General features: G+C 46.2%; 2 protein-coding genes across 11 annotated transcripts in view; one reads left to right on the top strand and one right to left on the bottom strand.

Annotated features, from left to right (window-relative positions):
* Positions 1-2,901: 2,901 nt before the first annotated feature.
* On the bottom strand, positions 2,902-5,576 carry fgf20a (fibroblast growth factor 20a). The gene is made up of 3 exons (XM_010888453.3): positions 5,092-5,576; positions 4,474-4,577; positions 2,902-4,091 (listed from the first exon to the last, which is right to left on the bottom strand). The coding sequence occupies exons 1-3, from the start codon at positions 5,366-5,368 to the stop codon at positions 3,846-3,848; spliced, it is 627 nt and encodes a 208-aa protein (XP_010886755.1). The 5' UTR covers positions 5,369-5,576; the 3' UTR covers positions 2,902-3,845.
* Positions 5,577-6,013: 437 nt separating this feature from the next.
* Positions 6,014-23,555, top strand: part of micu3a (mitochondrial calcium uptake family, member 3a) — a 33,980-nt gene continuing 16,438 nt past the window's right edge. For 9 of the 10 annotated variants that reach the window (XR_003778104.2, XM_034291130.1, XM_010888454.5 and 6 more), the window contains exons 1-6: positions 6,014-6,100; positions 8,228-8,623; positions 11,057-11,204; positions 12,439-12,470; positions 13,452-13,530; positions 19,625-19,672. Coding sequence is in view for 9 of the 10 variants with exons in the window: in XM_034291130.1 (XP_034147021.1) it covers positions 8,357-8,623; positions 11,057-11,204; positions 12,439-12,470; positions 13,452-13,530; positions 19,625-19,672 (574 nt within the window). In the remaining variant the exon portion in view is untranslated. The remainder of the gene's footprint in view (positions 6,101-8,227; positions 8,624-11,056; positions 11,205-12,438; positions 12,471-13,451; positions 13,531-19,624; positions 19,673-23,555) is intronic. The other variant, XM_034291129.1, reaches the window with a different exon arrangement.

Here is a 23,555-nt window from a genome sequence, read left to right as displayed (position 1 = left end):
TTCCAAAGCTTGATTAAATATGCAGTCAAACCCAACCAAATCATATCACGCACTTTGTCTTTACATAAGAAAAAAAAGCAGCTTGGATGGTGGACCGGAAATGGGTGTTCAATGTTCTCTGTCAAACTGCGCCACCGCCACAGCTTGTTGGATAATGTAAGGGACACATTTCCTTTTCTCCTATGTGGTTTTACATTCATCCTGTCTCGTCTGGATGTATCTCTCTGTCATAAAATTATATATATATTCCCAATCCATAGTTTTTCAGTCATGGTGTTTGATCATGTGTTATGATGGTATGTATGTATTTGTGTGTGTGTGTGTGTGTGTGTGTCTGATAGACGTGTGGGTGTTGTCTGTCCCTGATCTACCTCCTTATACACTCACCTGGTCTTCACATGGTCTGAATCCTAAATGTCATCCAGTTCCCCAGCTACATTGGACCAAAATACTGTTAATATACAGGGAGTAGAGTGCTATTTGGTAAAAAGCACTTCTTGGTTCTCACCCTCCCTGGTTTAATTTGGGGTTTTATATAAGGGGTTTTATATGAGGGGGTTTGGGGTTTCATCTGAAGGTAAAAACAGTGATTATGCAGCTACTTGATATTCCCTCTGTACTCAATGCTCTAGTGATGAACTTCCTGTGCTGCTTTTGAGCGCTGCCTCTCAGCTCTAATGATAGGAAGCAATGTACGTCGATGCCGTCTGAGGCACATCGCTCTCTGCGAATTGGGAGAGAGTCGGTTCCGGAGTGGATTTACAATCCGAACATGTCAGACATCTTGAAGTTTTTTTTTTTTTTTCATGTTTTGAGACCCACCTCACCTGAACCAACTATCAGCTATGGAGCAGAACAACAAGGAAGATGAGAGAGTGGTGTGTGTGTGTGTGCGTGCGCGCGCGCGCGCGCGTGTGTGCGTACTTTGGTGATTGCAGGAGGAACACCTGTGCAGGCTGCTTTAGCCGCAGATATGTAAGGCGAGAGATCACTGACTTCCACACCTGCCTGAGAAAAAACAACACACACCCAACGGAACACGTGGAACACATGGGGAACACACGGGGAACACATGGGGAACACACGGGGAACACACGTGGAACACATGGGGAACACACGGGGAACAAGGGGAACACAGGGAACACATGGGGAACACAGGGATTTTTTTTTTCAACTCGAACAACGTTACATGACTGTCCTCTCGTTCTCCGTCTTTCTACACTCACTCACAAAAACATGCGTGCGCACGCACGCACGCACGCACCCAGAACCCTCGGGAGAACGCTTTGTGTTCCATTTGCGGATCTGAGGCTTGCGCGTCTCCCTGTTCACGCATATGTAAATCCGAGTGACGTCGCTTCCGGATGAGCACGCGTTTGCTCAGACACGGGCTATGACGAAACTGGGTGTGGAGCCTCCTGCGTTTTGTTTTCTGTAAAACGGCAGGAAATGCAAACTCAGAGAGCATTCAAGATTTCTAAAGTTTGTTTCCACTTGTTTCCAAGAGCAAATGGTTCAGTCCCCCTAAAAATATTTCCATGAATTCTAGATAATTAACAGCGTTTCACATTTCCTGTTGTTGCAGGTTTATCTCTAAGTTGTAACAAATTGGCTCACTTAAGACACAGGCATCTGAGGTGCTGCGGTTGTCAAAGACACACACACACACACACATACACACACACACACACACACACATCGCAGCAGCCGTCAGACAGGCTGCCAGTCTGGAGAACCCCTGGCTTATCATCAGAAGAGAGCCACTCACACACACACACACACACACGCAGGTACGATTACTTTACACATACATTTCACACCCCTCAAAAACATCTTCAAAGAGCTGTCTGCAGAGAGAAGACAACCATGACCGACAAAACAAAAGTTTTTTTTTTTTTACTCCTCTGACCCCCCCCCCCCCCCCCCCCCACTCCCCCAATCTCCATGCTGGTACTCAGACACCCTCCATCCTCTCACTGCTCATGACACGACCCCCCTATCGAGGTGAGGTTGTTTTGGAAAGGCCTGCTCAACACACCCTGAACCCGTGCCCTTTGAAACGAGACATTGTATCCATGTGGCCGCGCCTTGCTCTCCAACACGGCCCAAGTGGGTCCAACACTGGGCCAGCACCCGCACGAAGGGCAGCGAATCGCGGAGGCAGTCTGCCGGACCGTGAAAACGAAAACGCTGAATCCCTCGGGGGGGGGGCCTTTGCGTTGTCTGTCACCGCGGCAACGGTAAAGGAAGAAGGGGGTGGGACTCTTCTTGGACGGGTTGCTGCTTTTCTTCCCTCTCCGGCCCTGACCCGGACCCTTCCCTCATTCCAGGAGCGCGTGAGATGCGCCCCATTCCGCGTTTACCGCGCCACTTTTCGAACCCGGGGCCAAGGGAAAACCACAAGTCCCACATGCAGCGCGCTAGATGGCAGCGTGGACTCTACAAGCGCACTAGATGGGTGCTAGCGTGTCCTTCGGGACTGCGAGTCAGCTCTCTGCGGGTGTTTTGCGATCCAGTGGGTGGCCTTGGGCAGGGTCGAGGCTCTGAGGTCGCTCGGCTTCTGTATCAGATGTGAACGAATCGTTTATAGCAGGTGTCACCCTCGCAAAACCAAAGATCCTAATCTAGAGTTAAGGGAGAGACCTAGGACTAGGCAGAGGAGAGAATACAATTCTCTTAGACCTACAGTGTTATTAGGTGATTTTTGCATTTAATATCTCAGTTATCAATAAGGGAATATTTCCTTGTTTTACGAGTCCACAATACATCATCAGCCGGCATGAATATATGGTGTCTTCATAGTTTACAATTATGTAATTGTAGTAAAACTAAGTTTCAATGTGGAGAATGGATGCTACTGTGTTTGTAATAAGACAACAGACTGCGGGTAGTGACGTTTAAACAGGTTTATTCTTCACTGGAACCCAGTGGAACTCAGGCCCTTTCTGAGAAGCATGGACAGCCCAGATGATGACAAGCTCAAGAATAGTGACAATGCGGCTTTACACTTATCACTTTCTGAATACAAACTCATAGGAAAATACTTTCTTCAGTCAGTTTGAAAGGATACATCAAATGCAGTACTTTACACGGTGGCACAAAATAAATCTCTCATGGCTTCTTTTCAGTATCTCATGTATACCTGTAAAAATATATTCTTAAAATAAATAAATATATAAAATAAATATATGTCCCAGAAAAATGCATAAATAAAAAAAACAGAAACAGGTGAAGGTTATTTTTGTAAGTCTTGTTTTTCTCATCCATGCTTGTGTCAGGGTAGAGAATGCAGCCACAGAAGTTACGGAACAGAATTCCTTCACAAGTCTTCTAGAACGTTCCATCGGAACAGTCCACCTAGGGGTACCACAAAGGAAAACAATGTCTACACTCCACTGGAGGAACTTCTGTTCTTCTCATCAACTCATCTCATCAACCAATCAGAAACTCCTGCGCAACTAAGGTTAAAGAGGAACCTTCCGGAAAAAAAGATCACATCAGCAGCTCCGGAGGTGATCCCCTCACCCGATCCTCTTCAACTTCCAACACTGCGCCCAAAATAAAAACAGCTTTTCTCTTGCCCCCAAACCCCCCCCCCCTCAACAGTTATCCTCCTTTCTCCTGGGGCTACATACTGGAGGGCAGAGGGTGGATGCGGACCGCAGACCCCGAAGCCTGGCACCACATCTCACTGTATCCCTCCCACAGCTACCAGGTGACCCGTCCTCCATTTTGATTCCATAGGAAGCCATAGGGAAGACTGAAGACATGCAGACCCTTCACAGGAGAGTACTGAGAGACACAGCGTGTTGGTTGCCAAGCGCCCTCACACCCCCCGCTGGGTCTCAGCTGTGTCCCAGGACCTCTTTGTAGAGTTCCGGTACCCGGTCGGGGTCCACGGGCCTGGGCAGGAAGTGGGTGAAGCGCTGGTGTCGCCGCGAGCGGGTGCCGTCCCTGGACGTGCCGTCCTTGTTGAGCGCCACGAAGTAGTGCGCTCCCCGGTCGCCGTGGCGGTAGAGGTTGGACGAGTACGTGTTGTACCAGTTCTCTTCAAACTGCTCTCGGAAGACACACTCGGCTGTCAGCTTCTCCTACAAAGAGAGTCGGGAGAGCGGGGGTTAGGGTAGTTCACACACACACACACACACACACACACACACACACACACACACACCGTTGTGCACAAAATGTGCGCCCCCTGCTGGCTATGTCTTATCATGGTCCCATATCACAATCAGAATAAAGGAGGCAGCAATCTATTTCAACTGATGCCTAAAATACTGCTGCTGGCCTCTGTTTTTCAGCTATATGTAGGCAGTATGTAGGATATATGTATTTTATATGTAGGCAGTATGTAAGCTATTAGAAGGTAGCATGTAGGCTATATATAGGTATTGTGTAGGCTATGTGAAGGTTCTTTGTTGGCTATATGCAGGTATTATGAAGGCAGTATGTACGGTGGTGAGTACTTACAGAGCCATAGAGTTGTCCCTTGTGGTTCATGCCGAGGTAGAAGCCACTGTCCACCCCCCGGATGCTCACCAACCCCACAGCCAAGCTGATGAACTCCAGGATGCCTGCAAACCATCAGATATCATGAGTTAGGAACTGTCAGAGGTCAGAAGCTCATGGCAGCCATGAGTTGGGCCGGTCGTAGAGTGTGACCATTCAATTCTTAAAATGAAATTCATACTCGTGGTCTGTGGAAGCTGTTATCTGTGCGCATTATTTGCAATCTCACTGATAAAGAGATCTGTCAGGAAAGCTAAAGAAATTCTGCCAATCTAATCTCCATTGAGGAAATGAGGTGTGTTGCAAAATGTGCCAAGATATGATAAGGTGTCTGGGGAAGTAACATTGACACAAAAAACATGCATATATTATAGACAGGATGCAATTGAAGTAGTCCTGTGTATTCAGAGAAATCATAACAATGACAGATTTATTATAGGATACAGCACTTAGAATATAATATTTCTAATCATATTCGTAATATCTTGAGGTATAATGACAATAAAACTAGAAGTACTAATGCTTTCATAACTGTATCATAACTACATTATTAATCCAAAATGTTGTCTGGTATCTTACCAAATCTGCTGTGGTCTTTCCTGGTGCCTTGCACTGTGCCATCAGGAAGAATCTCGAGGTGGAACCCGGTTCTGCAGTACAGCTGCCTCCTCCGTAGAATCCCCTTCAGATGCGTCAGATCCGACGGAGTGCTCCGCGACAGCCTCTCGGCAGACACAAGGTGCTCGTTCATCAGTCCGGTGGTGTCCCCCGCGGGCGTCAGGACAAAATGCGATCCATGTCCGAAGCTATCCAGACCGTGTGAGGACAAGGTTCCCACCTCGCCCACTGCCCCCATCACAAAAACCGTTTAAAAAAACAGAAACAACCTTCAGCAAGCTTCACAACCAGGCAGCTCGAACCCGGTAGAAAAGTTAACGTGCTGTGTAGCTTCCTATTCTTCCAGAGTCAATCTGTTTTGCGCAGTCACCAAATGCGTTTTTCTCTCTCTTGCAGTGCACGTTTTATTTACATCCGTGTATTATCCGTTTATCCTCCGTTCAGCACATGCTCTCCTCTCTCTCGACCTCTGGCTACTCCCCTTTGCTCCGTATGTTTGGGCTTGCCTCCCCTCGCAGTCGTTGATGCGGTTACCGGGGGTGTGCTCAGCTCGTGTTCACTGCGTGCAGCAAATGAAGAGTGCGAGCGTGAGAGGAGCTCCACTTTAAATATATTCCGCGTATGTAAATGTCCTCTCGCGTATGCTAATGGGCGCTTTATAGATTTCTTTTTGAAACAACTCCTTGGTCCTTGATCGTCTTCTCACCTTTGATGTTCAGTTTCATCGGCATCGCGCAGTCATCATCATCCCATAGACGGATTATGAAAAGTACTGTGAGGCGATTAGCAAGGAAAGCAGTGAGAGAGAAGTCAAGGAGAGTTGATCCATTAATATAACGCAATATAAGTCAAGATTTTGTCTCCACGGTGTCGCGGGGGAATGCGCAGTACAGAACACTACGGCTTCCGTGGCTGGCTTCAAGTGGTTTGGTGCACTATTGACGAGAGCAGCCAGTGATCCTGGGAAGAGGTGTGTGCGTGCCTGTGTGTGCGTGTGTGTGTGCGTGCGTGCGTAAATAAGTAGGTGTGTGTTTGCGTGTATGTGTGTTTTCGTGTATGTGTGTTTGCGTAAACGTGTGTGTATGTTTGTGAGTGTGTGTGAATCGAAGATGTATGGCAGGTGGAAAGGTAATAGAGGGGTGGGGGTGAAACCACTGATCAGGGAATGAGGGGCGGTGCTTTGAGTTGAGTTTTATGCCTCCACAGACTGGAGAGTTTTATGCCTCTACAAATAAATACCCTTATATTGTCAGTATTGGGTGTTGGCAATTGCTACCATCCTAAACGCATTACAACCCTAAGACGCAAGTGACTCAGGTGCAGTCGGTTCCCGCTGGATGTGAGGGAAAAACTTCCCATTCATATGCGTCATTTGCGCACACAGATGTTGATTTATTGCTGTGCTTGTTTTGTAATCCAACGGCTGTTACGCGGCGCGTTGGGAAACAACCCCTAATAACCTGCCGCGCATCTGTGAACGGCATCACTTGACTGTCAATCCTTTACTGATCTTATGGCCTCTTTGAACACGCTGTTCTTAATTGTGGTCTTAAAAAGGATAGGTATCAAAGACCAGAACGATCAAAGTTGAGAGATCTTGTAAGAGGACCAACAACAGTCAGGGGGAACTTGGAAGAAATAAACCCGTTTGAACATATAGCTTCAAAATACCCAGATACTTGACACGAGAGTTCCCCCAGAAAAAGAAACCCAATAGATCAACACAGCTATACACGCTTAGGAATAACCTGTTGTCTATCCAAATAAATTCATTTTCCCTAAATATATAGGCATATTGCGTGGATTTTGACATGACGTGGCATGGATATAGCCGTATCAGACAGAGCATGAAATAGACATAGCAGTCCTATATTTAAAGACTCCTATATATAGGCCTGTTCTCTAAGGTGTACCGCAGTGAATTGATTCTGCCACGGTAGAATAGGGTACCAGCAAGGCAGTACATCCGCCTGGCCCAGGGAATCGACTGGTTCCAAATGACCTAGTGACCATTTCTACTCCTAGGTCATTCATCAACACGTCTCTCTGGGGACCGTTCTTTCCCTTTTGGCTTCCCAGGGCTCATTAGTATTTATGATTTTCCAAAAAATACCTTAAAATTAAATCGATGAGCCACGCAGAAGAGATCAATCCCGATGCGCGCGCCCGGATCAATGCGCAACAATGAAGACGTCAATTAGGTGCCAAATTTCGTGATGGCGTTGGAATTAAATTAATTGTTTCTAGAGTCACATGTAAAGATATCCTACTGCACATTGTGGAGCTCCGTGCTAAGTAATTGCGTGATTGTTTGATCTGGGGTTTTTTGTAAACGAAGTTCGGAGAAAAACCACACAGGCCTTTGCATGACCAGGTGGTTGCAGGCATCAAAGACAACTTGAAGAAGCCATCGGCTTAGCATTGAGATACTAGGCATTAGGTTGTAGTCAAATGCATCAATCTTTGTTCTCTTAATATCTGTCTTACTTAAATTGCCTTGATCCAGTTGTAAGAAGTTATTGTGCAACATCACGGGGAAAAACAAGATCATGATTAGTAAAGTTGCCTTACCTTTTCTAGGCCTATACAAAACCTTCTAAAGAAATGTTGACCTTACACTCCGTAAAATATTATAACCCACAGTGAAACGTGGACATCGTTAAACACGTGACCTATTTGTTTAATTGAGCTTTTTTTTTTTATTAGATTCAACTTTATTGTCACTGAAAAAGTACAGTACAACGAAATGCAGTTTGCGGCTAACCAAGTGCAAATAGAGGAGGGCAGAACATTTACAAGTAGGCATATTAAGTATGTGTATGTACAAGTGGAATGTATAGATGTGCAATAAATGCAAATGCTTTACATATGGCAATTCTAAATGGGAAATGGAAGCGAATAGAGGAGGGAAGAACATTTACATATTTCAAAAGGATTAGTAATATTTTGCATGGGACCGGCACCGATTAAAGAAAAAAAAAATTGGCCTCTATGTTACAATACGATTACACACATATGTTCATAGTGAACTTAGTTTCACCTCATGGTGTTTTTCCAAAACCACTGGAGCCTCAAATCTTTCTCTTTTGGAGGACAGCTCACAATCGGACTTTGGTGGGAGCCACGGCGTCCTCAAGTCGGGAGAAGCGGGGTGAGACTATATTATCCACATCTCGCGAGGAGAGGGTGTACGTTTTCCTGCAATTTTCTCATCATAGCAACAGAAATGGCCGCTTTTCGCAGACTCTTTTCGGTGGTGAACCGACTAAATATCTGGTGCGCTCCGAAATCCGAGCTCCTCGGCGCACAGACAGCAACCGGTGGAAGGACTCGGAGATGTCTGTCTTTTGGGATGTGTCTCGCAACCGGCGGAGCGGTGGCTATTTATTTTTACAACGAAATGCACGGTCAGAGATGCAGGACGAGGATGGGATACAGTTTCAGTGGCCGTGACCTGCTTCCTTCCCTTCCTGCGGTTACAGCTCAGCAAAAGGTAGGTTACTATTTTGAAATGTGCCACGTACCCCAGTCGGAACAATTAAGAACTATATTCGCAGACATTAGTTTAACAGAATTGGAGCAATCTGTCTAAGGTACTCTGTCACGAATGTGTTAACAGCGAGAGTTCTCTGAGAATGAGAGGTCAGCCTATATTTTTTAGTGAGTGAGTTTGAGAACCATGTACTCATGACTAGAAGGCATAATAGTGAAGTTGTTACCAAAGCGGATTCATTTTGTTGTGACGTTTCCCGACCAAACAGCGAAAACAATTGGACCGTTATTTCCTATGGTATTGAGGCACCTGAAGAAGGAATGGCGCTCTCCCCTTGACACCGTGCTGAAATGACAGCCGCGCGCTGCTTTGATCAAGTTACAACAACTGAAGCCGCACTGCCAAAGGCAGATATTACCCCCAGTAACATTACAAATCCATTAATTTCTCGATTTTATCAGCACGTCCTGTTTTTTTCCAATGTCATGATTGGTAGTGGAAAGTAAACGTCAAGTCATCCCCACAGGAAGTTCTATTTTTGCTCTCATGCTGTTACGATATATTGGTTTTTGACATGGCCTTATAAGGGCATGTTTTGCTATTACTCAAATCCAAATATCTAAAAGGAGATCTAAAAGCTTTTGAGTACATTTTCTAACTTTTATACCATTACTTAAACAGTAATTTAGGCTCCACACAGTAAGTATTTTACTGATATTTGTATAGGTCTCGTTCCTATTTACAAGGCAACGCCTAGGCCAGGCCAATCAACCCAGCTTCTAACAACCTGCAGGCTACAACAATTCATGTTTTTGATTGAACCTTTCACTTAAGTAGCTGTGCTGCCTGATTGACCTGCAGTAACTGGGACACTCCAGGAACAGGGTGTCCGTTACCTGGTGTAGGCCTCTTTACCTGGTGTAGGCCTCTTTACCTGGTATAGGCCTCTTTACCTGGTGTAGGCCTCTTTATCTGGTGTAGGCCTCTTTACCCGGTGTAGGCCTCTTTACCCGGTGTAGGCCTCTTTATCTGGTGTAGGCCTCTTTATCTGGTGTAGGCCTCTTTATCTGGTGTAGGACTCTTTTCCTGGTGTAGGCCTCTTTATCTGGTGTAGGCCTCTTTACCTGGTGTAGGCCTCTTTACCTGGTGTAGGCCTCTTTTCCTGGTGTAGGCCTCTTTTCCTGGTGTAGGCCTCTTTACCTGGTGTAGGCCTCTTTACCTGGTGTAGGCCTCTTTACCTGGTGTAGGCCTCTTTATCTGGTGTAGGCCTCTTTACCTGGTGTAGGCCTATCAGTTGGGGTGAAGTCCCTTAGGGTTAAAGTGCAGTGCTCTACAGTAAACTGTTATACGTCGGAAATTGTTGAATTACTCATGAATTACTCATAATTCATCGGGAATATGGCGGATTTGGAAGTTTCATGATTGTAAAGCAAATGAAGTTGCAATGAATTACGTTATTTGCAGAAACCGACTGGTTTCTGATTTCTGGAGCCAAAAGGATCAGAGCTATCCAAAATCACAGAAAAACATACCAAGGAGAGACTTTTTTTCTTCGCTTCTCTGCCAAAAACTAAAACCATTTCTTTCCATTCAATTAACGACTGTGGGGAAAAAATGCCATAAAAAAAACCTTAATTAAGGCTTTGTGAATGAATTTGTATGCAAATTGGGCTCTAGCAGAAATGCAGGAAAACTCTCTGCATTTTCTCCCTTTTCAGGCATGGCAAAGTAAATCCTATATTTAGATACGTTTCTAATTACAACAAAATTTGCGCAGTGGCAGTTTGCTGTATTTTAATCAGGCAAGCTGTTTGTTCCATGTGTGCCCTGTGTGACTGAGCCAGAGGTGTTGCTAATTATAGACAGAAAGACCTCAGTAAAGATGCCGCTGAGAATACACCCAGACACATTCAAAGCAAGGACACAGTAATGGCTTTAGCTGGCATCTTCAGAAATCGCACTCGTGTGTGAGCAGCAGTGCTACTGTATTTCTACAAACGACGCTATTCTGTTCCAAAAGCATAGCTTATTCAGGTCTTGCCAAGTTGTAGGGTGGGATTTGACTTCTCTGTTTCATCGCTGTTGGGAGGACGGAGGCAAGAAGAGAGAGTGATAGAGACAGATATAGAAGGACAGGGAGTTTGGTTGAGATTGAGGGGTAATGGTTTAGCTGGCATCATGGAGAGTCCACGGTATCAGTTTCGTATTCCTGGAGCAGCAACAGTACTGTCAAGAGGAGGTTCTGGGAACTGGTTTACGTATTGATGGTACAGATGCTTGCTTGGAGGATGTTGAATATAAATAGGGAGAATTAAAAAAAAGTATTATTGAAAAATACATTACAGGACGGTCAGAAAAGGCTCTTGTACGCAATATATTGAACATTTCCAAATGCATAACCAAGCGCTTTGTTTACTTTTTGTGTGTTGCCAGGCGCAGCCATTTGACTTCGAGGACGGTGATGTGTACATGTCGTCCCATGAACACCGCTTCCGTTTGTTCAGCTCCGTGGAATATGAGGGACAGCTCTACATGACCCCACAGAACTTCATAGAGTCCGTCACCATGAGTGAGCCCCAGAGTATGTGCTACTGAGACGCGGTTACCTTATTTATGACGCTTTTTAAGGAAACTGCTGTTCCATCTTGGCTCCAAATGCTCCATGATGGTGGATTTCTAACCTTGGTGCATTGTGGAGCATTCAGATCCAAAATGGTGCCTATTAGGATAAAAAAAAGTTGCATTAACCGAATGCTTATTTACCAACACGACAAATTGTGAAATTAAGTTTTACTTTGTGGTCTATATTTTGTGCATTGCTTATATAGATTGACATGAACAGACTTGGAATATTTCAGCAACATCATCTGGAATAAGTACTCCTGACCCACTTAATGAAAACACAATACTTATAGACAACAAAGCATTGAATTTGAATGAATACCCACGAGCCCTGCAAAGCTGAAGTCTTAAATCCCAGGAAGTTCAACCTGATTAACATTCGCTACTCTGAATCCTCTCTGAATGTACACACACACATAAACACACACACACACATAAACACACTTACACACACACACAAAACTGCCTGCATGAGACAGCTAGTGGTAGGGTTGCAATGAGAGAGAGAGAAAGGCAGTTGTAAATGGGAATGGGCTGTGGTTTCTTTTCTCCCTCTGCCAGGTTAAAGGCCTACACTTTGAGAGGTCTCTTAACAGTTAGCCGCTCGCCAGAGAGGATAAAGACGTGCCTAACTCTGTTTAGTCTGAGGGGTTAATATTAGTCACGCAGGCCAGACTCCAGGCTGACAACGGGATAGATGGGGCTTTTTAAAGCGTGTGCGTGTGTGTATAGGTGTAAGTGAGTGTGTGTGTGTGTGTGTGTGTGTGTGTGGGCGCTCGCGTCGGTGTGTTTGTACTCCACCCACTCAGACCCGTAGCCCTCCTATAATGTTTCCTTTGAAGTTGAACCAGACTGTCCCCTGACTAAAAGACAGAGCTCCAGTGCGCCAATGAGGACAGGGCTCCATGGGATTGGAATGGCTCTGTGCTGACTGTGAATGTGTGGGTTATCATGACCACAGAGTTCCTCATCCCGATGTTATCTGATCCAGCCCACCCACTCTCTCTCTCTCTCTCTCTCTCTCTGTCTGTCTGCTTCCCTTGCTCTTTCTCGCTTCTATTTTTTCCCTCTTCCTGTGTCTCCCTCTCTCTCCACTCTCTCTCCCCTGTCCTTCACTCTCTTCGCTCTGTGTCCCTTTGTTTTTTCTCCCGGTTTCTCTGTTCGTTCCATCTCTGTCTCTCTCTTTACTCCAGAAAAGAAGCCGTGGAGGTCCCTCACCAAACAGGTCTGAGAACCTTTTATCTACTGTTTCATTAAAAGCTGGATTTAATAAAGAGGTGTTGTATACGGCCAATATGGTGCCTGTCCAGCCCTTGTATACATGCTATATTGGCCCTATATCACGAAGCCCTTAGGTGCCTTTATTTCTACGATGAACTGGTTACAAGTGCTATTATAGCAGTAAAAAGTGATGTTATACCTGTGGAACAGGGTCTCATATCCCACGGTTTTCAGTCAGTTCACATTCAGCACTCGATCAACCCGGTCTACAGCTAAGGCCTCAGGCTATGTGGTCCATATCAGTATATTGGCAACACACCACATCACCTCTTTTGTCCGGTCTTGTTTAGTGGTGGAGCTCATTAGAATGATTATACCCAGGAGGCTTTGCAAGTATTTATTTTTTTAACATTTCTATTTGCATTTTAGTAATTTAGTATCCAGGGGAATTTATGTTCAGTGAAATCAAATAGAGTACATCATCAAACATGATCAAAGCTACTATGTCACGATAATACAGGTTTTGTGTCAATGACAGTGCAGCATGAGGTCATAATACTAAATTGTTTGTGTCAATGACAGTGCTAAATCATGTCATAATACTGAAAGGTTTGTGTCAATGACAGTGCTAAATGATGTCATAATACTGAAAGGTTTGTGTCAAAGACATTGCTAAATGATGTCATAATACTACAGGGTTTGTGTCAGTGTCAGTGCTACGTCATTATGTCATAATGCTGCAGGCTTTATGACAGTGCTACATGACGTCAGAGGTTACAGTCAGGCAGGAGGTTACAGTCCCGACTCGTGCTGTATAGCATAAATCAACAACGGCAGGTTTTTAATGTCAGACAGAAGTTTAAGAGTCCTGACTCATGAGTTGCATGTTAAATTGGGCCCTACTCTGGCGCACTACTTTTGGTCAAGACTATTACACCAGGGTGGGGGTGTTGGTGTGTCTGTAAACATGCTCTGTTTCCCTCAGGAGCTGGAGAAGATCTTGATAGATACACCAGCCGTGTGGCAGGGGACGTCCAAGCTGTTCCGCAACCTACGGGAACGAGGTGGGGACTAATTATCCTTCTATCTCCCAGTCTGTTGTCTCTGTGTGTGATCCACATGTGCACATTTGGGCCCCCCACAAAGATAGTAACACTTGACTAATCGGTCCCTACAAGGTTTTTAACTGCTCCCCATTAGTGAAAATGTGATTTCAGATTTTTTTAGGGGTTAGGTTTAGGGGAAATATGTACACATAGGGATAGTGTTACAGGTTACAGGTTAGGGTCCTTTTTGGTTATGTTCAGGCATTACAGTTAATTCCTTGAGGTTAAGGTTAGGGTTAGGTTAGGTACAGGGTTAAGGCAAACATTAGGTTTAGGTTCAGGGCTAGGGAATAGGGAACATGGGTTTCTGGATTAGGTTTAGGTCTCAGGTCCCCACAGGGATAGAATGACAAATGTGTGTTTGTGACTTCATATGCACACATATCCCGTGGCAAAGGCACCTTGAGCTAGTACACACAAGTGAATGCATGCATACACACAAACACAGCCACGCACACTGATTGCATGTTATCTGAGAGAGTAAGCACTTTAAGTCAAAGTCGTGGAAAGTCATGTTCAGGACCAAAGCAGTCATAATGAAGCTGAGGAAGTTAATCCTCTGCTTCTGTTTCACTAGCTAGCTATGTCTGGCATTGGGGACTGTGTTGTAGACTAGCACGTCTGACCTGGGTGATGTCAGGCTGTTTCGGTGTAACGCTAGCATTGGCTCCAGGCTACACAGTGTACAAGGCCTTTTCAAAGAAAAGCCAGACGGAGGATGGCTTCCTCCGGCCAAGTACAGCGAACATTTGTAGCTAGCTAGTCCCGCTGTTGTGGACCACATGGTGATGTGTCACCGAGCAGGACACATTTCTGACTTTGAGTGACTGAAAAGCCAAAGAGAAGTAGACAAGGTTCTGTTTTCTCTGTCTCGCTTGAGGCTGAGTGGCCTCCTGGTGCGAGAGCAACGCTGACCGTTCGGGCCTGGATAGAGTTCCCCAGCTAGGCCTGACTGAACATGAGACCGTTCGGGCCTGGATAGAGTTCCCCAGCTAGGCCTAACTGAACATGAGACTGTTTGGGCCTGGATAGAGTTCCCCAGCTAGGCCTGACTGAACATGAGACCGTTCGGGCCTGGATAGAGTTCCCCAGCTAGGCCTGACTGAACATGAGACCGTTCGGGCCTGGATAGAGTTCCCCAGCTAGGCCTGACTGAACATGAATGGGCAATCAGCCAGCCTCACTATTTACTGACTCCGATCAAGGTAACGTGGTATCTAGGTGTTGTACTGCAGGATCTGGTCACAGTGTGGTTCCTCTAAGCCGGGGCCAGAGCTACACGCCCCCCCCTGCGGTCACCTTACGGTCCCCCTGGTAAACCCTAAAAATAGGACCGCTTTGCCTCTTGCCACGCCGTCTTGATATTATTTCCTCTCCTCCTTCTGTTGCTCTCCCATTGTTTTTTCATCGCTTTCTCCTCGTCTCCGGTTGTCACCCTCTTCTCACCTGCGTTCACCTCCCCCGTCCCTCATCACCTCTTCCTCCTTGGGCCTCCTCATCCTACCCTTCCCGCCGGTCCTCCTTTCCTCCAGAAGTGTCCGGCAGCTGCTACAGCGAAGCCTCCTGCCCTCCACCTCCTGCCCTCCACCTCCAGCCCTCCACCTCCTGCCCTCCACCTCCAGCCCTCCACCTCCTGCCCTCCACCTCCTGCCCTCCACCCTTCCTCCCGAAAAGATATAATGATAATAATGATGAGATTATGTAAATGAAGACACTGAATCAAATAAATGAAGTAGAACTGTACTATACCAGAGAGCAATAGAGACACCCGTACTGGTTCTGTGTGTGTGTGTGTGTGTGTGTGTGTGTGTGTGTGTGTGTGTGAAAGGGAGAGGCAGAGCCCCAGTCACAAAGCATCTTCTTGTGAAGTGTGTAACAGCGGAACGACACGTCCGTCGATTCCCCTCAGTGATAATTCTAACCCACTCAGCAGCTCCCTGCTCTGCCTCTCCCCCGACCAGGAAGCTAAATATAAACTTCACCGAATCATGCTCCTCTCCCCCCCCCCCCCCCCCACCACCACCCCGCCCCCTCCTCTGCCTCCCTCCGTCTCCACCCCTGTGTTCACAACAGAGAGGCACGCAAGCACTCTCTCTTCCTTTCATCCTCTCTCTCTCTCTCTCTCTCTCTCGTTCTTCCTCTCCATCCTTCTCTCTGTCGTCTTCTACTCGCTGCTGCATATTATCCCCAGGACTGATATGGGCGGTGTGTGTGTGCCAGATTGTCCATCGTACTGTATGCTCGTACGTTTATGTGTCATGTTGTGACACCTGCTAAGCCTCTCAAATAAAGGCTGTGATTATGCACTGTGTGTGTATGTTTGTGTGTGTGTGTGTGTGTGTGTGTCTTGACTCAGTCCTACCATATGTTTTCTCCTCTGAGAACTGTACCAACAAGGGGAAGAGACTCTCTGGGGGGAGATGGAGAGACATAGCGAGTGGGGGTTGTAGAGTGGAGAAGGGAGTAAGTATCTGAAGTAGGTCTAGTAAAAGTATTGTAATAGAAGTACTATTGAAGAGTGCTGTTGTTTTAATACCGTAACTAAATACACCCAATCCTGCCGCAATAGGATATCGGATATTCTGCGGTTGATACATTCTCCGTCAGGGAAAGTCAGTTCAGAAATGTCAAAGTGGATATGATCAAACTATGTATTCTTATCATTTATTGATTCACCCAGACCGGCACTTTTTCCTCTCCTCCCCAAATTGCGCAACGTCCCGTTTGCAAGCCACGTCTTTTGTTTCCTAGCAAGACCTCCGTTGCAGGTGTGGGAGACATTTTTGCACCGCCCTCTTCTGGGCCCCCGGGCCCTCCCTGTACGTGGTGGCTGAGATTTGAACACCTGGCCGCGATGGCGCAGCTGTACTAGGGAGCGACGTCGTAGCCAACTGCACCACTCGGGGGCCCGAAGTGACCGGGCTCCGGGAGCATTTTTGCGCCTCAGACACACTTGCGTGTCAGGACAGTTCTCTGGCAACGGGCTGATCGGATGTATTGTGGATGATGCACCTGTAGGTGTGTCGTCACTTGGAAGTTGGACTGAATTAGGAAAACGCAACTTTATAATATGCGCCTTCATCCCGGATAAAGCCCTGTTACGGGTTGACTTTTATTTTAATGGCTGAGAGAAAGTGGTTGAGGCTCCTCCTGAGAATACACGCTTAGACAAACACACACAGTAACACACACGGAGACGCGCGGTAACGTACGCGCGCACACACGCACGCACCCACACTCAGTATCCTCATCTCTAGGCTCCAGGGCAGCGAGCTGTAAATGTTTTCTTTTCCTTCCCTCTGTTGCTTTAGGGAGGCACCCAACACACACCCAGTACACACACACAGACAGAGTAACACACACACACCCAGTACACACACACAGACAGAGTAACACACACACCCAGTACACACACACAGACAGAGTAACACACACACCCAGTACACACACACGGTAACACACACAGACAGAGTAACACACACACGGTAACACACACAGACAGAGTAACACACACACACGGTAACACACAGAAACTCAGATACACACACAAATGTGGGTTTTACTATCAAGGTGAGGACCGGCAATTTTGTGCCTTTAAAAATGACTATTTTATCAAACCATAACCTTAACCTCAATTACCTTACCTTTATAACTCACCTTAACCTAACTGTAACTACTAAACCTAACCCCTTGACTTAAAACTAAACAAAGGCTAAACTTAGCCCCAGCCTTAATTGTCAGCCTAATTCCAAAACTAATGTCAGCCTTATCTCTAAAGCATCTTGTTGAATGTCCTCGCTTTGCATTCTTTTCCTTGTGTTACTGTTGTGGAGAGGGGCCTCTGTAGGTAGACTGGGACCACACAGACACTGTAACACACACGCAAAGGCAGACGTGGTTACTCAGACACACGCACACATGATATCACACCTACAGAATCTCACACAAACACTTTGAATGCTGCCAGTTAAATTCATCATGACTCCACCAGGAGAGGTTCGGGGGGGGGGGGGGGGGGGGGGGCGGGGGGGCAGAACGGAGTGATGGGTGAACAAAGGTGTGGCCGAGCAGGAAAACAATTCCGAGTCACGGAGCTGTTTGTTCTCGGTGATGTCAGGGCACGCTTCCCTTGGCGCCCGGCGATGGCCGCGGACAGTTTGAATCCTCCAGGATGGCTTCGGATTACCGTTGCCGACGGAGACCGCGGCTGTGCGCGTCGGCTGCGCGGGGGCCGGCAGGCGCTGGAATGTTGCCTTGTGTTGCCAGAGCACATTTCATTACGGTTGTCACGTCAACAACTGCGAGGTTGTGTGCAAGCGCGTTTGACGGTTTTTTATGTATTTAACTGTGTTTGCATGTGCTTGCATGCTTGTGTGTGTGTGTGTGTATCTGACTGTTGTGCTGAATCCAGTGATGCCCTCTGTAGGTCAAAAAGGTGAGAGAGCAGTGAGTTTTTCAGTGGGACAGTTCACGTCCCTTCATTATCAAGCATTGATAGGCTTCAGGTCACTTTAATGGGACATAGTCCGTACAGAAATGGACTTAATAGTTGTACTTGTGAGTGGGACTTCCCTCGGGGGACACCTGTAAGTAAGATGAGCACTAGCACGCGTAAATGCTTGGTGATTCCAGATGCTTGGTGATTCCAGATGCTTGGTGATTCCAGATGCTTGGTGATTCCAGATGCTTGGTGATTCCAGATGCTTGGTGATTCCAGACGACCTTATTGTTTGCTTTATTTAGTAGTTCTCGAGAAAACCAACTGGTGATCTGTTGCTTCGTGCCCGAAGATCGCAGGTCGGAAACTTTGAGCCGACGAGGTGGACATGATGTGCCCTTGAGCAAGGCCCTCAGCCCTAATAGACGCGGAGGGCGGCGATGGTGACGACCCCTGTTGTGAGGTCCTGGGGGGTCCTGCTAGCTCCCCCAGGCGGGGGGGAGGATCATGTTGCCCCGCTCTCCCCTCCCCGGGAGTGGGGAGGCTCTCTCCCGTAACACTCAGTGCGTTCAACCAGAACGATCGGCGGACAGGCTACTGTTTTCCTCGCCTGTCAAAGGCCTGGTAGAGGGGGACGGCTGTCAGATGCCTTGTAAAAGACCAAAGCACACACACACACAGACACACACACATACACACAAATAAACACAAGGTGTCTTGCTCACACTGAAACACACACACCTGTGGTGGCAGGAACGGTCCTCCATCTCAGGGCCTTTCATTCTTCTGGCCTCAACGAAGAGGAACGGAGGCCACATCCTAAATAGGCCTCATCCCCAGGCAGTGACGGATGATCTACACACCCTGCCTATCCAAACACAACGTTTGGGCTTCCTTTTCACCCTGTTTCCCGTGTGTGTGTGTGTGTGTGTGTGTGTGTGTGTGTGTACTTGTTTCCCTACCTCTTCAGAACCAAAAATCAGACATTACATAATCTCATGAAGCGCTGGACTAAGCGAGGCTTGACTTTTGAAAGGGGCTGTAGGCTCATGCCCTCGGTTTGGAATGTGTTAGGGTTAGGAGTTAAGGTTAGGGTTAGGAAAATAGGGCTTTCAACAAATACAAAATGTTAGTACACGGGTGTGTGTGTGTGAGTGTCTGCTACCACACAGTGTTCTAGGTCTTGGGTCTCCACTCCACTCAGTCCCTTGCACTATAAAAAGCCCCCAAAGCTCTAGTGTGGTCAAAACACAGCCTGCAGCTCAAGTCAAAGGCACCTTTTTAGATTTGTAGATGTTATCTGCTTGAAAGGAGGGATTACTCCTTCTCTCTTCTCCCCAGGAGGAGGGAGATGAGGGGAAGGTCCGTTCTACCCTTCCATTTATCAGTCGAAGGCCCCTGTCTTTGAAAAATCAGTAAACATTTTAATCCGGCCTTCAGTCAAGCCGCCTCTCGTGCCCCGGAGTTTGGGGGAAGAGAAAACACATCGGGGCCCTAACCGGCTGCTTGGGAGTTGGTGAAAAGAGTGGGGAAGAGGGAAGTGCTTTCTTGTATATTAACAGAATGGATCTTCTCAGCCATCTTTAGGTTTGTTCTTTTCTTTTTTCTTCCCAGGCATCATCGCTTACACAGAGTATCTGTTTCTCCTCTGCATTCTGACAAGTGAGTACTTTCAACTGTCTCTCCATCTACCTCTCCCCCCGTTTTCCCTGTCTCTCGTCCCGTCTCTCTTCATGTTCCACCTTCTCATTCTACTTCTCTCCCTTTGTCGTTCTCTTTCCCTCTCTCATTCTTTCTCTCCCTCTCGTCATCCTTGTCTCTCTCTCTCCCATGAAGACGGGCAGGCAGTGTCCTCTGCTTACATAAAACACAAATCATTACCAAGGGCCAGTGTTGATCTATAAAAGTTTACAGTATGTTTACACTTTGGCTCCGACATGGGCAGCCCACCCAGGATCTCCTGTCCCAAGAAAATAGGAAATGTCCAGTACTTGCTCGGGCAGATGGTATATAGTCTACACTTATCCTAAAGGGGCTGTCGAGCCGGAGGAGGTCCTAAGTTGAGACAAGATATAACAGGAGATGAGATGGAGCCATTTATTGGTGTTAATGGCGATCAGCTAAAAACGTCGCCCGATAAGAATGCTCTCCACTCCCACACTGCGTACGTTTCACCAGCTGTAGGCGTTTCGCCCCGTGAGCTTCCTCAGCAGTGCCACGGTGAACACTGGGAGGCATGTGTTGTATTGTCTGACCAGGCTTTAGCTGTGTCTGAAACAGGACCCCTGTTCCCTGTCCTGGGGGTCTTCGACCTTCTCTTGACCCCCACCCAAACTGAGAGGCCATCCAGGGAACCCCACCCAAACCGAGAGGCCATCCAGGGACCCTCACCCAAGCCGAGAGGCCATCCACGGACCCACACTCAAACCGAGAGGCCATCCAGGGACCCTCACCCCAACCGAGAGGCCATCCAGGGACCCCCACCTAAACCGAGCGGCCATCCAGGGACCCTCACCCAAAACGAGAGGCCATCCAGGGACCCTCACCCAAATCGAGAGGCCATCCAGGGACCCCCACCCAAACCAAGAGGCAATCCAGGGGCCCCCACCCAAACCAAGAGGCAATCCAGGGGCCCCCACCCAAACCGAGAGGCAATCCAGGGATCCTCATCCAAACTGAGAGGCAATCCAGTGACCCCCACCCAAACAGAGACAATCCAGGGACCCTCACCCAAACCAAGAGGCATTCCAGGGGCCTTCATTATATGTTGGCTTGTATAGCTCACTTGAAAAAATTAATGAAAAGCTCCCATCACTCCATATAACTATTTAAAGGCAGTATTTAAAAATTTTCTGACTATATATTATAGCAATATGTCAAATCCTAAAGTAAGTATTTGCACTGAAATCGTTTGAAATATTATATTTTTAGAAATTCTCCCCAAAACATCCGCCTTTTCTCTCCTTTCATCCTCAAAACCATCATCATTGCTGAACCAACCGCCCTCCCTTGTTAGTCTTCCGTTTTCACATATTCAAGGTTAAAATATATACAAATAATGTTCAAAATAATAATATTAAATAAATACCTTTGGGAGATCTTCCAAAGGGCCCCCTGCAGCAGGCCCCTGGGCCCCTGGTTAGAGAACCTTGCACTGTACAGTGCAGAACTTCCTCCCAGGGCCCTGGGCCAAAGCACTGCACTTCATAGGCAAAGCGGCCTTGATAAAAGGTGTTGACAGTGTTTGTAGATAAATCTCCAGCCACACTCTGAGGTCTTGTTCTCTTCTTGTTGTTCACTAAGGGCTTAACAAGGCAATGAGGGATCTCACTCATCACTGACTAGGGTGATACAAGGTGCTTCACACACACACACACACACACACACACACAAACACACATGTATGTACATAAGGATGACTCACACACAAATGCATGCACACAGTGTCTTACACAGTCTTGCACATACACAAACATAAATACCCCCGAACACACACACACACACACCACTGTTTCCATGGTAACCCAGTGTTGGAATAATATTTACATAGCACATGTCAAGATGAGAGGGAGATCCACAGGTATTCATTCAATAGATCTGATTAACTGACAGTAGGCTGTCTTGGACTGGGAATTTTCTTTGGCACACTACAAACAATATTTGTTATAGAAATCACATTCATGTCCATCATGTTACTGCAATCATAGAAAAATGTTAGTACACCCTTCTGGAGGAAGGCTTTTTTTTCTTTGGCTTATTTGGACACAGGGCTTTTTGAGCTAAATTCTAACCACATTCGTTGATAAAGGCAATCCCAATTTAACCAACCACAGAAACATGTTTTACTTTGGAACCACTTATGCATTTAACATAAACAGAAATACATCAAACCTAAAAAAGTAATATACCCCTACTTTTGTCATCACATAAAATTGATACAATTTGTATTAGGAGCACCAAAACAGGTGTAAATGATTTGAAAATCCTAACATGAGAGAGTCCAGACTACCATAAAGATTAGATGCCTCGTCTGATTTGGTCTCATTGGTGTGTGGTAACACGTCATGCCAAGATCAAAAGACTTATCTTTGGCCAACGCACACACACAGACACACAGACAGAAAATAAAGAAAACTGCTCTGAATCTGGATCCCTCAAATAGGGAAATAAAGTCACAATCCCCAAGGCGTAGCTGGTGCGGACACTTGATGGGGGCGTCCTCCTTTTATAAAAAATAAAATATATTTGATATAGAAAAATACAAAAGTATAACAGTTCTTAAATAAAATTACCAGAACATTTACAAGACATTTTCAAAATATATTTGAAATTAACATGTTATTCTGGTAAACAATACCACCAGTCACAGATTCCAAGTTTACATTTTAATAAATTTAGCAGACACACTTGTCCTGAGTGACAAGGGGTCTGCAGTTAGCAGATAATGTGAAACCACACTGACTGGCTGATACAATGTGCATACAGTTCGTCATCATACAGTTTTAACATGTTCAATTACTCACATACCCGTGATTTTCCATCATATCTGCCACAATAATGTTCACCATCAGTCTCCGAAGGATGGTGCTGATCATCTAGAAATACAGAACACTGTAAGTCTTGTGATCAACAGTGCATCTTTTAAGCCACAATAACGGCTAAAACACAGCTGAATATGGTTTAGAGAGTACTTCCTAATGCACTTGTAGTGTAACACATTACACAACTCACATCTCTTGCAACATTCCTGTCTGTGGGTTCATCAGCCGGACGCCGTTTCCTTGACCTTGTTTCATCCAGATGCACAGCTGAACCAGAGCAATCGGAGCCCACTGAACTGACCTGTTCATCTGAAACATTGCAAAGGAGTTGTCAGGAACGTTGAGCAAAAACTCACCACACCACTGCCACTACAAATGTATTTACATATCTGAAAATTATTTTACAAATTTCAACATCAACAGGTGACTTTGTCTTTCCAATTAGCAACTAATTGATACAATGCTGTGATACATCTGAATTAGTTACCCGATAGTGGCTCAACAGCTGATGAGGAATGTCGTTGAGTCTTTGAACCATTCTGATTTCACCAGCTGTAGGCGTTTTTCTAACGGTTTTCTTCTTGGTCTTACATAATTTGTTGCGACCCACTGTCTTTATCCTCCAGGTCAGGTAGCCAGACCCACTAGCTGAATCGTAATATTGTTCCTGTCAATCAAAAACAGTAGCCACAAAGTAAAAAAATATTGAAGGTCCTGGAACTCTATTCCTGCCATCCCCTAGAAGAAAATACAGTCAATTAGAAATCAGAGTTAACAGATTTAAGAAAAGCGTGACCATGAATAACTGCAGACCCACCAGATGTTTTGGTCTGAAGAGGATGTGCGGGGCTAGGGACAGAAATAATACTAAATTGATGAATAAATTGTTGTATGTCAGTACACAGTACACCACAAACTAAGACTTTTAAATATACTTTTAAATACGTCCCGGTGAAAACATACTGTTGCCCTGTGTGTGGAAAAGGCTGAGATGGTTGTCTTTC

The sequence above is a fragment of the Esox lucius genome, chromosome 25 (genome assembly GCF_011004845.1).
Source record: "Esox lucius isolate fEsoLuc1 chromosome 25, fEsoLuc1.pri, whole genome shotgun sequence".
Taxonomy (NCBI): domain Eukaryota; kingdom Metazoa; phylum Chordata; class Actinopteri; order Esociformes; family Esocidae; genus Esox; species Esox lucius.
The sequence above is the reverse complement of the archived record's forward strand: the minus strand, read 5'-3'. Positions and strand labels throughout refer to the sequence as shown.

Bases quoted from the DNA above. Each gene is read 5' to 3' on its own strand.
- fgf20a (XM_010888453.3), bottom strand. From the start codon at position 5,368: ATGGGGGCAGTGGGCGAGGTGGGAACCTTGTCCTCACACGGTCTGGAT. The intron at 4,578-5,091 runs GTAAGATACCAG...GATGGTTTGCAG, and splicing joins GAAAGACCACAGCAGATTTG to GCATCCTGGAGTTCATCAGC. The intron at 4,092-4,473 runs GTAAGTACTCAC...CTCTCTTTGTAG, and splicing joins AGGGACAACTCTATGGCTCT to GAGAAGCTGACAGCCGAGTG.